The sequence below is a fragment of the Cetorhinus maximus genome, chromosome 20, assembly GCF_964194155.1.
Source record: "Cetorhinus maximus chromosome 20, sCetMax3.hap1.1, whole genome shotgun sequence".
In the NCBI taxonomy this organism is placed as follows: Eukaryota; Metazoa; Chordata; class Chondrichthyes; order Lamniformes; family Cetorhinidae; genus Cetorhinus; species Cetorhinus maximus.
The window spans coordinates 93,258,352-93,270,668 of record NC_135898.1 but is presented as its reverse complement, the minus strand read 5'-3'; the positions used below and the strand labels follow the sequence as shown (position 1 = coordinate 93,270,668).

General features: G+C 43.3%; 1 protein-coding gene across 2 annotated transcripts in view; it reads left to right on the top strand.

The window, feature by feature from the left end:
* xpnpep1 (X-prolyl aminopeptidase (aminopeptidase P) 1, soluble) overlaps positions 1–12,317 on the top strand; it is a 91,637-nt gene that overhangs the window by 33,171 nt on the left and 46,149 nt on the right. For both annotated transcript variants that reach the window (XM_078565165.1, XM_078565166.1), the window contains one exon: positions 8,052–8,195. In XM_078565165.1, the coding sequence (XP_078421291.1) occupies positions 8,052–8,195 (144 nt within the window). The remainder of the gene's footprint in view (positions 1–8,051; positions 8,196–12,317) is intronic.

Genomic DNA, 12,317 nt, shown 5'->3' with positions numbered 1-12,317 from the left:
GCTCTCGTAGTCACAGTATTTATATGGCTAGTCCAGTTCAGTTTCTGGTCAATGGTAATCCCCAGGATGTTGATAATGGGGGATTCAGTGATGATAATACCATTGAACGTCAAGGGGCAATGTTCAGATTCTCTCTTAGTGAAGATGGTCATTGCCTGGCACTTGAGGCATGAATGTTACTTGCCACTTGTCACCCCAAGCCTGGATATTGTCCAGGTCTTGCTGCATTTAGACATGGACTCCTTCAGTATCTGAGGATTTGTGAATGATGTTGAACATTGTGCAATCATCAGCGAACATCCCCATTTCTGACCTTATGGAAGGAAGATCATTGATGAAGCAGCTGAAGATGGTTGGGCCTAGGACACTACCCTGAGGAGCTCCTGCAGTGATATCCTGGAACTGAGATGATTGACTTCCACAATCACAACCATCTTCACAACCATCTTCCTTTCTGCTAGGTATGACTCCAACCAGCGGAGAGTTTTCCCTTGATTCCCATTTACTTCAATTTTACTAGGGCTCCTTCATGCCACACTCTGTTAAATGCTGCCTTAATGTCAAGGGCAGGCATTCTCACCTCACCTCCAGAGTTCAGATCTTTTGTCCATGTTTGAACCAAGCCTGTAATGAGGTCGGAAATTGAGTGACCCTGGTGGAACCCAAACTGAGCACCAGTGAGCAGGTTATTGATAAGCAAGTGCCACTTGATAACACTGTTGATGACCCCTTCCATCACTTGACTGATGATTGAGAGAAAACTGGTGGGGTGGTAATTGGCCTGGTTGGATTTGACCTTTTTGTGTACAGGTCATACCTGGGCAATTTTCCATATAGCTGGGTAGATGCCAGTGTTGTAGCTGTACTGGAGCAGCTTGGCTAGGGGCACAGCAAGTTCTGGAGCACAAGTCTTCAGTACTATTGCTGGAATATTGTCAGGGCCCATAGCCTTTGCAGTATCCAGTGCCTTCAGCTGTTTCTTAATATCATGTGAAGTGAATTGAATTGGCTGAAGACTGGCATCTGTGATGGTGGGGATTTCTGGAGGAGGCCGAGGTGGATAATGCTTCAGCCTTATCTTTAGCGCTGAGCTCCTCCATCAATGAGGATGGGGATATTTATGGATCTGCTGCCTCCAGAGAGTTGTTTAATTGTCCACCACCGTTCGTGACTGGATGTGGCAGGACTGCAGAGCTTAATTCTTAGCTTAGAGCTTAGCTTTGTCTATCACTTGATGCTTATGCTGTTTTGTACGCAAGTACTCGTGTGCTGTAGCTTTACCAGGTTGGCACCTCATTTTTAGGTATGCCAGGTGCTGCTCCTGGCATACCCTCCTGCACTCTTCATTGAACCAGGGTCTTGTTCAAGTCCCTGTGTCATTGGTAATGGTAGAGTGCCAGGCCATGAGGTTACAGATTGTGGTCGATTGCAATTCTGATGCTGCTGATGATCCACAGCGTCTCATGTATGCCCACTCTCGAGTTGCTAGGTCTGTTCGAAATCTATTTTAGCATGATGGTAGTGCCACACAACACAATAGAGGGTATCCGCAATATGAAGCTGGGACTTCATCTCCATAAGGACTGTGTGGTGGTCACTCCTACCAATACTGTCATGGACAGATGCATCTGCGGCAGGCAGGTTGGTGAGGATGTTTTTCCCTCTTGTTGGTTCCCTCACCACCTGCCACAGATGCTGTGTCCTTTAGGACTTGGCTACCGAGCCACTTTTGGTGATGGGCATTGAAGTCCCCCACCCAGAGTACATTCTGCGCCCTTGCCACCTTGGGTGCTTCAACACTTGGAGGACAGGACTGGGTCTGCCATTGTCGTTTCTGGTGCCTAGGTCAATACTGGCTGGTCCGCATTGACTTTTAGCGGTTTGATAGAACTGAGTGGCTTGCTAGGCCATTTCAGAGGGCATTTAATTACTGAGGACCTGGAGTCACAGCCCAGGTGAGGACAGCAGATTTCCTTCCCTAGAGGATATTAGTGAGAACAATTGACAATGGTTTCATGGTCATCATTAGACTTTAAATTCCAGATTTGTTTAATATATTGAATTCAAATTCCACCATCTGCCATGGTGAGATTCGAACCCTGGGTCTCTGGATTACCAGTCCGGTGACAATACCACTACGCCACCTAAATAAATATAAACAGGCATTTCCGTGTGACTTAACACAGTGTGCAACTTTGAACAGAGTGCTTGAGTTGGGTGATTAAGGAGTGAGGAGAGGAGGGGAAGCAGATGCTCCTTCGCTTTTTCTAACTTTTTCACCCTGTAGGAATTGGTTCTTGCTCTACTGCAGGGTAGAAGCTAGCTGTTTGGTGAGTATCTGGTAAGTAGTTAGGGTCTGTTTTATTCCTAAGGTTTGAAAGGAATACAAACTAGTGGTAAGGTTAATAAAGTATATAAAAAAAGAAAATGATTGAATAAAATAATTTAGATAGTTAATGAAGACATATTAAGGGTAGCAGGACAGGTGATGTGTTACAGCTGCAGCATGTGGGAGCTCCTGGATGCCAGTGTGATCCAGGGCGAGCACATCTGCAGTAAGTGTTTGTGGCTCGAGAAACTTCGGCTCGGAACCAGAGTTGAGGGCTGAGCTACAGACGCTGTGTTGCGTCAGGGAGGGGGAAAGTTACCTGGATACTTTGTACCAGGAGGCAGTCACAGCCTCTTAGGGCAGGGTCTTCTGATTTGGTCAGTGGTCATTGGATAGGAGAGTGTGATTGCGAGTGAGGCAGGTAAGAAGACCCAGAGGGCAGGAGTCTCAGGCTATGCTTTTGTCCAACAGGCTTGATGTTCTTTCAGTTGTTTGGATGAGAGTGGGGCTGCAGGATGGATGAGCTGACGAACCCTGGCACCACGGTACAGGAAGCCATTCAAGTGTAGGGAACAAAAAAGAATGTAGCAGTGGTAGGGGACAGTATAGTGAGAGGAATTGATGCTGTTCTCTGCAGCAGAGAGTGAGATGCTGTATTGCCTAGAGGTGTCAGAGCTTTGGACATCTGCTCAGGCCTGGAGAGGAACTTGGGATGGGGAGGATCCAGTTGTCGTCATCCATGTAGGTACCAAGGACATAAGCAGAACTAGGAAAGAGGTTCTTTATAGTGAGGAACTAGGCACCAAATTAAGTAGCAGAGCCATGTGCAAATTGGCATAGGGCAATTAAAATTAGAGAAATGAATGTGTGGCTCAAAGACTGGTGTGGGAGAAGTAGGTTCCAATTCATGGGGTACTGGCACCAGTATTGGGCAAAGTGGGATGTGTACCGTTGGGACGATCTACACCTGAACCGTGCTGGGACCGGTGTTCTAGCAAGCTACATAACTTGGGAAAGTAGAGAGGGTTTTGTGCTAAACAGTGGGGACAAGGGATCAAATTTGGCAAGGTGTGGCAAATCAAAGAGTAGAGACAAGACGAGAGAGAAAGATATTAATACTGGAAATGATAAACAGACAGTGACAGGAAGGGATAGAGAGTACAAAGCTAAGAACACACCAGGTAAGGCTAGAGGTTACAAAAATAATAAAAGGACAAAGCTAAGGGCTCTGTATCTGAATGTAGCATTTGTAACAAAACAGATGAACTGAGAGCGCAAATAGAAATAAATAAGTGCGATCTGATAGCCATTACAGAGACATGGCTGCGGGATGACATAGATTGGGACCTGAGTATTGAAGGATGCATTTACGAAGGACAGGAAGCTAGGAAAAGGTGAAGGGGTGGCTCTGTTAATTAATGATAGTATTAGCACAAGAGAGAGGGATGACCTAAGTTCAGGAAACCAGGAAGTAGAGACAGTTTGGGTAGAGATGAGAAATGATAAAGGCAAGAAGTCATTTGTGGAGTGGTGTGCAGGCCCCCTATTGGTAACCACATGATAGCGCAGAGTATAACAGAAAAAATATTGGAAGCTTTTCGGAAAAGAATGGCAAAAATCATCATAATCATTGTTATCTACATATAGACTGGATAAATCAGATGGGAAAAGGTAGGCTAGATGAGTTCATGGTGTGTTAGGGATAGTTTCTTAGAACAGCACATTCTGGCACCAACCAGAGAGGAGGCTATACTAGACCTGGTATTGTGCAATGAGACAGGATTAATTAATAATCTCATAGTGAAGATGCCCCCAGGTAGCAGTGATTATAATATGATTGGACTTTACATTAAGTTTGAAGGAGGGAAGAGTAGGCCCAAGACTAGTATTTTAAACTTAAATAAGGGCAATTATGAGGGCATGAAAGCAGAACTAAAGTGAACTGTGAACCAGCAAATGAGGTTAAGGTATAGGTCAATAGAGATGCAATGGCAGGCATTTAAAGGAATATTTCAGAATACTCATAATGGATAAATTCCAACGAGAAAAAAATTCCAGGGGTGTGTCCCATCCAGAAGACTAAGGAAAATATATACTTATGTAAACCTATCTATTTTTATAAAATTATTTTAATTCTAAAAATGGACAAAAGCCTTACCCTGACATGCCTGACTATCCATGACTCATACCTGAGGAATTTCTAGCCTTCAGAAATCAGCAGGGACCTCAGAACTTTAAAGAGGTGCTAATGCCCCCTGTGACTGCCGGAAATCAAATTCCAAAGAAATGCACCAACACCTTTTATATTCCTAAGGCAGAGCTGTGGCCAAATCAAAAGTGACCCTGACTCCTCTGTTAAAACACTCAACTTAGAAACTAGGAGCAGGAGTAGGACATTCGGCCCTTCGATCCTGCTCTGCCATTCATTATGATCATGGCTGATCATCCAACTCAATAGCCTGCTCCTGCTTTCTCCCCATATCCTTTGATCCCTTTCGCCCCAAGAGCTATATCTAACTCTTCCTTGAAAACATACAATGTTTTGGTCTCAACTACTTTCTGTGGTAACGAATTCCACAGGCTCACCACTCTCTGGGTGAAGAAATTTCTCCTCAGGATTCCAGACCTGGAAAAATACACCCTTTGTTCAAAACCCAGAAGAAGTGGTGGGAGGTATGTCGCATGACCTCCTCCAAGCTGCCAGAACCTGTAGTATGGAACTGAACCCAGGCAGTCCACCATTTTACCACCTAACAGGTAGCAGCAGGAAGAGCTCTGTCCAGGTACATTGCCTGGCCCTAATCTACACTGTGAACTCCTGGAACATTGAAACTCCTGTATCTGTACCAATAAGACTCATTCATCTCTATGTGCCCTCTTTCATTGGAGAAGTCCTCACTTCTGAAAAGACGGACCACCGTGCAACAGTTTCAGCCTGCTAACCTCTGAAGGAATACACCATTGAACTTTTGATTCTGGACAGATGAAACCATAACTCTTATTTTTTTTTGTGGTCCTTCCCCATACCCTTTTTCTTCCCTTATCCCTCTTTTATTGTATGAGTGCAAAAAGGGGTGGACGTTGCAGAACCCCTTGCTGTGTTTTATGTGTGCGTAAGCCAACCCTCTTATTTTACCTTATTTCAAGTTTGCTATGGGGTTATTAATAGAGGATTGGATCATTCCGAACTAAAGGGTTGGAGAAACTATGCCACCATTTACAACGGGTGAAATCAGAAATCAAAAACACCTTTCTGTTTACGGACGTGTAGTGAGAGTAGAAATCATGGCTGTTTAAATTAATTCCCCCTTCTATCCACAGCAGGTGGATCCACCATCTGTGGTTAACTAAAAAAGCTAAAGATGATATCAGACAAAGAGAAAAAACATATAATTGCACAAGGATGGGTGGCAGGTCAGAAAACTGGACAGAATATGAAGGACTGCAAAGAAAAACTAAAAGATTAATGAGGGCAAGAGTACGAGAGAAAGCTAACTGGAAATATAAAACCAGTAAGGGTTTCTATAGACATTTAAATAGTAAACGAGTTAATGAAGTGAGTATTGATCCTATGGAAAGCGAGTCTGGGAATTGATAATGGAAAATAAAGATGTGGTAGATGAATTGGACAGATATTTTTGCATCTGCCTTCACTATAGAGGATACAGGTAACATCCCAGAAATAGCTGTAAATCAGGAATTGGAAGGGAGGGAGGAACTCAGGAAAATTGCAATCACCAGAGAAAGTGGTATTGAGCAAATGGTTGGAGCTACGGGTTGACTCATGCCTGGGTCCTGATGGACTTCATCCTACGGTCTTGAAAGAAGTGGTTAGTGAGATATTGATGCATTGGTTTTAATTTTTCAAAATTCCATAGATTTGGTGAAGGTTCCATTAGATTGGAAAATAGCAAATGTAACTCCTTTATTCAAAAAGGAGGGAGACAGAAAGCAGGAAACTACAGGCCAGTTAGCGTAACATCTGTCATAGGGACAATGTTAGAAGCTGTTATTAAAGATGTTGTGGCAGGGCACTTAGAGAAATTCAAGGTGGCCAGGCAGAGTCAATGTGCTTTTGTAAAAGGGAAATCATGTTAATCAATTTATTGGAGTTCTTTGAAGGAGTCACATGTGCTGTGGATAAAGGGGAATCAGTGGATGTACTGTACTTAGATTTCCAGAAGGCATTTGCTAAGTTGCAACATTAAAGACTATTGTGAAAAATAAAAGCTCATGGTGTAGGGGGTATGGATAGAAGATTGGCTAGCCAACAGGAAACAGAGAAGTTTAAATAGGTCTTTTTCTAGTTGGCAGGATGTAATGAGTGGCGTGTCACAGGAATCAGTGTGGGGGCCTCAATTTTTTACAATTTATAAAAATGACTTGGATGAAGGGACCGAAGGAATGATTACTAAATTTGCTGTTGACACAAGGATAGGTAGGAAAATAAGTTGTGAAGATGACACAAGGAGGCTACAAAGGGATGTAGATCGGTTAAGTGAGTGAGCAAAGATCTGACAAATGGAGTATAATGTGGGGAAACGTGGAATTGTCCATTTTGGCAAGAAGAATAAGAAAGAAGCATATTACCTAAATGCTGAGAGATTGCAGAGCTCTGAGATTCAGAGGGACCTGGGTCTCCCAGTGCATGAATCACAAAAGGTTAGTATGCAGGTACAGCAGGTAATTAGGAAAGTTAATAGAATGTTATAATTTATTGTGAGGGGAATTGAATATAAATGTTGGGAGGTTATGCTTCTGTTCTACAGGACACTGGCGAGATCACATCTGGAGTACTGTGGTACAGTATTGGTCTCCTTATTTAAGGAAGCATGTAAATGCATTAGAAGCAGTTCAGAGAATGTGTACTCGACTAATACCAGGAATGGACGGGTTGTTTTGAGGAAAGGTTGGACAGGCTAGGCTTGTATCCCCAGGAGTTTAGAAGAGTAAGAGATGACTCGAGTGAAACCTTTTAAAATCCTGAGGAGTTTTGACAGGGTGGATGTGGAGAGGATGTTTCCTCTTGTGGGAGAATCTAGAACTAGAGGTGACTGTCTTAAATGGGAGACCCCTTATTTTTAAACAGCGATGAGGAGAAATGTTTCTTCTCGGAGGGTAGTGAGCCTTTCCAACTCCCATCCTCGAAAGGTGGCAGAAGCGGAATCTTTGAATGTTTTAAGGCAGATGTAGATAGATTCTTGGTAAACAAGGAGGCGAAACATTATCAGGCGTAGGCGGGAGATTACAATCAGATCAGCCATGCTTTAATTGAATGGTGGAACAGGCTCAAAGGGGCCGAATGGCCTACTCCTCCTAATTTGTATGTACGTGTGTAACTATTATTTGTGGAATGTCAAATTTCTCCAGTATGATAAATTGCACGTACTTTAAAAAAAAAGTTTGTTTGATATTTTAGCTGCTACTTTGATCTCAAGTGTGTGTTCCAATTAATTATTTCACACACAGCAAAATGATAAGTGGAGAATAATCAGTGCATTTTACTTTCTGGTTTGCTGTCTATGAGAATAATTAAGTGTGATTGGTTGCTTACCCTGCTTGGTGAAATCACTGTAGCCCAATGCCTGGAGATCTCCTTAACTTGGCACCAGGTTTGAACTAAAGTTGGGAAAGGGGAAACTCGAGCCATGGAGATGGCTACGTCTTTGTGACTAGTTTTCTTCAAGGTCAAAATCCAGACCATAGTGTATTTATCTTTCAGATCAATGGAAAAGCCTGTCCAAAGCATTGAGGAGTGCAGGGCATACCCTTGTGCCTGTCAAAGAAAACCTTGTTGACGTGATTTGGAAGGACCAGCCTAGCCGACCTTGTAAACCTTTGTTGGTTATGGATCTGAGTTATACTGGTGAGTCTGTTAACGGTCAGGAATTGTTCTTCTGTCTTCTTGTACTTTGTCGCAAACTGAAGTTCAATAAAACAGAACCATAGAAAAGTTATGGCGTAGAAAGAGGCCATTCAGCCCATCGTGTCTGCACTGGCCATAAAAAGAGGAAAAAAGAAGCTAGCTGCTCATTTTTAATCCCACTTTCCAGCACCTGGTCTGTAGCCTTACAATTTACAGCACTTCAGGTGCAGATCCAGGTGCCTTTTTAAATGAGCTGAGCATTTCAGCCTCAACCACCAACTTAGGCAGTGAATTCCAGACACCCAGCACCCTCTGGGTGAAGAAGTTTTTCCTCCTGTCCCCTCTGACCCTTCTACCAATCACCTTAAATCTATGCTCCCTGGTAATTGACCCCTCCGTTAAGGGAAACGGGTCTTCCCTGTCTACCCTCTCTAGGCCCCTCATAATTTTGTGCACCTCAATTAGGTCACCCCTCAGCCTCCTCTGTTCTAAGGAAAATAACCCCAGCCTATCCAATCTTTCTTCATAGCTGCAATTTTCAAGCCCTGGCAGCATTCTTGTAAATCTCCCCTGTACTCTCTCCGGAGCAATTATGCCCTTTCTATGAATTTCAATTTATGTAAAGATCATTGGTGGTATAATTCTGAAGGTTATTTTTTTTTAAAGTATTTGAGACATTCTGTGCTGCTGTTTTGAATACAGTGTAATCTTTTAAAATGGTTTTGGTCTTTGTCAGACTCTTGCATTGCATGAAACTTGTGTGTGGATTTTTTGTTTTAGATTTTACTGTTTGAACATTCCCTGAGATCACTTTCTTTGTCAGGGCAACAGGGGTACTTGAGCATGTGGACCCTTTTTAATATTGTCCATTTTGTTTCTTTGTTGATCAACCACTTCAAAAATGAAAAGAAAGACTTGTGTTTCTTAACATTTCTTTCAAGAAATATCCCCGAGGTCTTAACAGTATCTGTACTTCAAAGCAGTGCATTTTATGTAGCTAAATGCTGGCTGTTCCACACACTGCGTTATCTCACAAATTGCAGTGAGATAATTAAAGACTGGATGTGTCATCTTAAGTCCTGGTGTGCTAGAAGTGAGAATGCTGCATATTAGTTGAGCTGATAGCCAAGTGCAGGAATTACAGATAAATCACAACGTGGAAACAAAGCTAAGATAAAAGCAAAATACTGCAGATGCTGGACATCTGAAATTAAAACTGAAAATTCCGGAAATACCCCAGGGCTGGCAGCTGTGGAAAGCGAAACAGAGTTAACGTTTCGAGTCTGCATGACTCTTCTTCAGAGCTAAAGAGAAGTAGAAATGTGATGGATTTTATACTGCTTAAGAGGGGGTGGAGCAAAATAGAAGGTCGGGGTAGGTGGGAGCTCAGGGGATATTGGCGATCTGGTTAAGAAGAAGAGAGAGGTGTATAGCAGGTATAGGCAACAAGGAGCAAATGAGGTACTTGTAGAGTATAGAAAATGTAGGAAAATATTAAAGAAGGAAATCAGGACGGCAAAAAGAAGACATGAGGTTGCTTTGGCAGATAATGTGAAGGTAAACCCGAAGGGTTTCTACAAGTATATTAAGAGTAAAAGGATAGTAAGGGACACAATTGGTCCCCTTGAAGATCAGAGTGGTCGTCTATGTGTGGAGCCTCACGAGATGGGGGAGATCTTAAACAGTTTTTTTGCATCAGTATTTACTCAGGAAACTGGCACAGTGTATAAGGAAGGAAGGGAAACAAGCAGTAGTGTCATGGAACATATAGAGATTAAAGAGGAGGAGGTGCTTGCTGCCTTACAGCGAATAAAGGTAGATAAATCCCCCGGGCCTGACATGATATTCCCTCGGACCTGGAGGGGGACTAGTGTAGAAATTGCAGGGGCCCTGGTAGAAATATTTAAAATGTCCTTAGCCACGGGTGAGGTGCCAGAGGATTGGAGGGTAGCTCATGTTGTTCCGTTGTTTAAAAAAGGCTCCAAAAATAAACAGGTAATTACAGGCCAGTGAGCCTGACGTCAGTAGTAGGTAAATTATTGGAAGGTGTTCTGAGAGATCGGATATACAATTATTTGGACAGCCAAGAGCTGATTAAGGATAGTCAGCATGGCTTTGTGCGTGATAGGTCGTGTTTAACGAACCTTGTAGAGTTTTTCAAGGAGGTTACTAAGAAAGTAGATGAAGGAAAGGCTGTGGATGTTGTCTACATGGACTTTAGTAAGGCCTTTGACAAGGTCCCACATGGGAGGTTAGTTCCGAAGGTTCAGACACTTGGTATCCATGGAGAGGTTGTAAACTGGATTTGAAATTGGCTGTGTGGGAGAAGACAGAGAGTGGTAGTGGATGATTGCTTCTCAGACTGGAGGTCTGTGACTAGTGGTGTGCCTCAGGGATCTGTGCTGGGACCATTGTTGTTTGTTGTCTATATCAATGATTTGGATGATAATGTGGTGAATTGGATCAGCAAGTTTGCTGATGACACTAAGATTGGAGGCGTTGTGGACAGCGAGGAAGGCTTTCAAAGCTTGCAGAGGGATCTGGACCAACTGGAAAAATGGGCCAGAAAATGGCAGATGGAATTTAATGCAGAAAAGTGTGAGGTGTTGCACTTTGGAAGGACAAACCAAGGTAGGACATACACAGTAAATGGTAGGGCACTGAGGAGTGTGGAGGAACAAAGGGATCTGGGAGTTCAGATACATAATATCCTGAAAGTGGCGTGACAGGTAGCCAGGGTTGTAAAGAAAGCTTTTGGCATACTGGCCTTCATAAATCAAAGTATTGAGTATAGGAGTTGGGATGTTATGGTGAGGTTGTATAAGACATTGGTGAGGCCAACTTTGGAGTATTGTGTGTAGTTCTGGTCGCCTAACTACAGGAAGGATATCAGTAAGATTGAGAGAGTGCAGAGAAGATTTACTAGGATGTTGCCAGGTCTTAAGGAGTTGAGTTACAGGGAAAGATTAAACAGGTTAGGACTTTATTCCTTGGAGCGTAGAAGGATGAGGGGAGATTTGATAGAAGTTTACAAAATTGTGAGGGGTATAGACAGAGTAAATGCGAGTAGGCTCTTTCCACTTAGATTAGGAGAGATAAACACGAGAGGACATGGCTTTAGGGTGAAAGGGGAAAGGTTTAGGGGGAACATTAGGGGGAACTTCTTCACTTAGAGAGTGGTGAGAGTGTGGAACGAGCTACCATCTGACGTGGTAAATGCGGGCTCACTCTTAAGTTTTAAGAATAAATTGGATAGATACATGAATGGGAGAGGTCTGGAGGGTTATGGACTGGATGCAGGTCAATGGGACTAGCGGAATAATATTTCGGCACAGACTAGAAGAGTCGAATGGCCTGTTTTCTGTGCTGTAGTGTTCTATGGTTCTAAGAGATTGGCAAATATGCCATGGACACAGGGCAAAGGGTGTGTTAATGGTTGTATTAAAGACTAAAGAAGATGCTTATCTTTACCCCTTTCTAAATCCAATATTTAAATTTTTGCTTCATTTTTATTTTTTATTCCCCCCCCCCCGCCACACAGACACACACAGACACACACAGACAGGCACACAGATACACACACACACACACACACACACACAGACACACACACAGACACAGACACACAGACACCCACAGACACCCACACACACACAGACTCACACACACAGATACACACATACACACACACACACACACAGGCACACACACACAGACACACACACAGACAGATACACAGACACATACACATACACAGACACACACACAGACACACAGACACAGACACACACACACAGACACACACACAGACACATACACATACACAGACACACAGACACAGACACACACACACAGACACACAGACACCCACAGACACCCACACAGACACACAGACACACACACAGACAGACAGACAGACACACACACAGACACAGACACACACACAGACACACACACACACACACAGACACACACACACAGACACACAGACACACACACAGACACAGACACGCACACGCACGCACACGCACACACACAGACACAGACACACACACACACACAGAGACACACACACAGACACACAGACACACACACACACACAGACACACACAGACACAGACA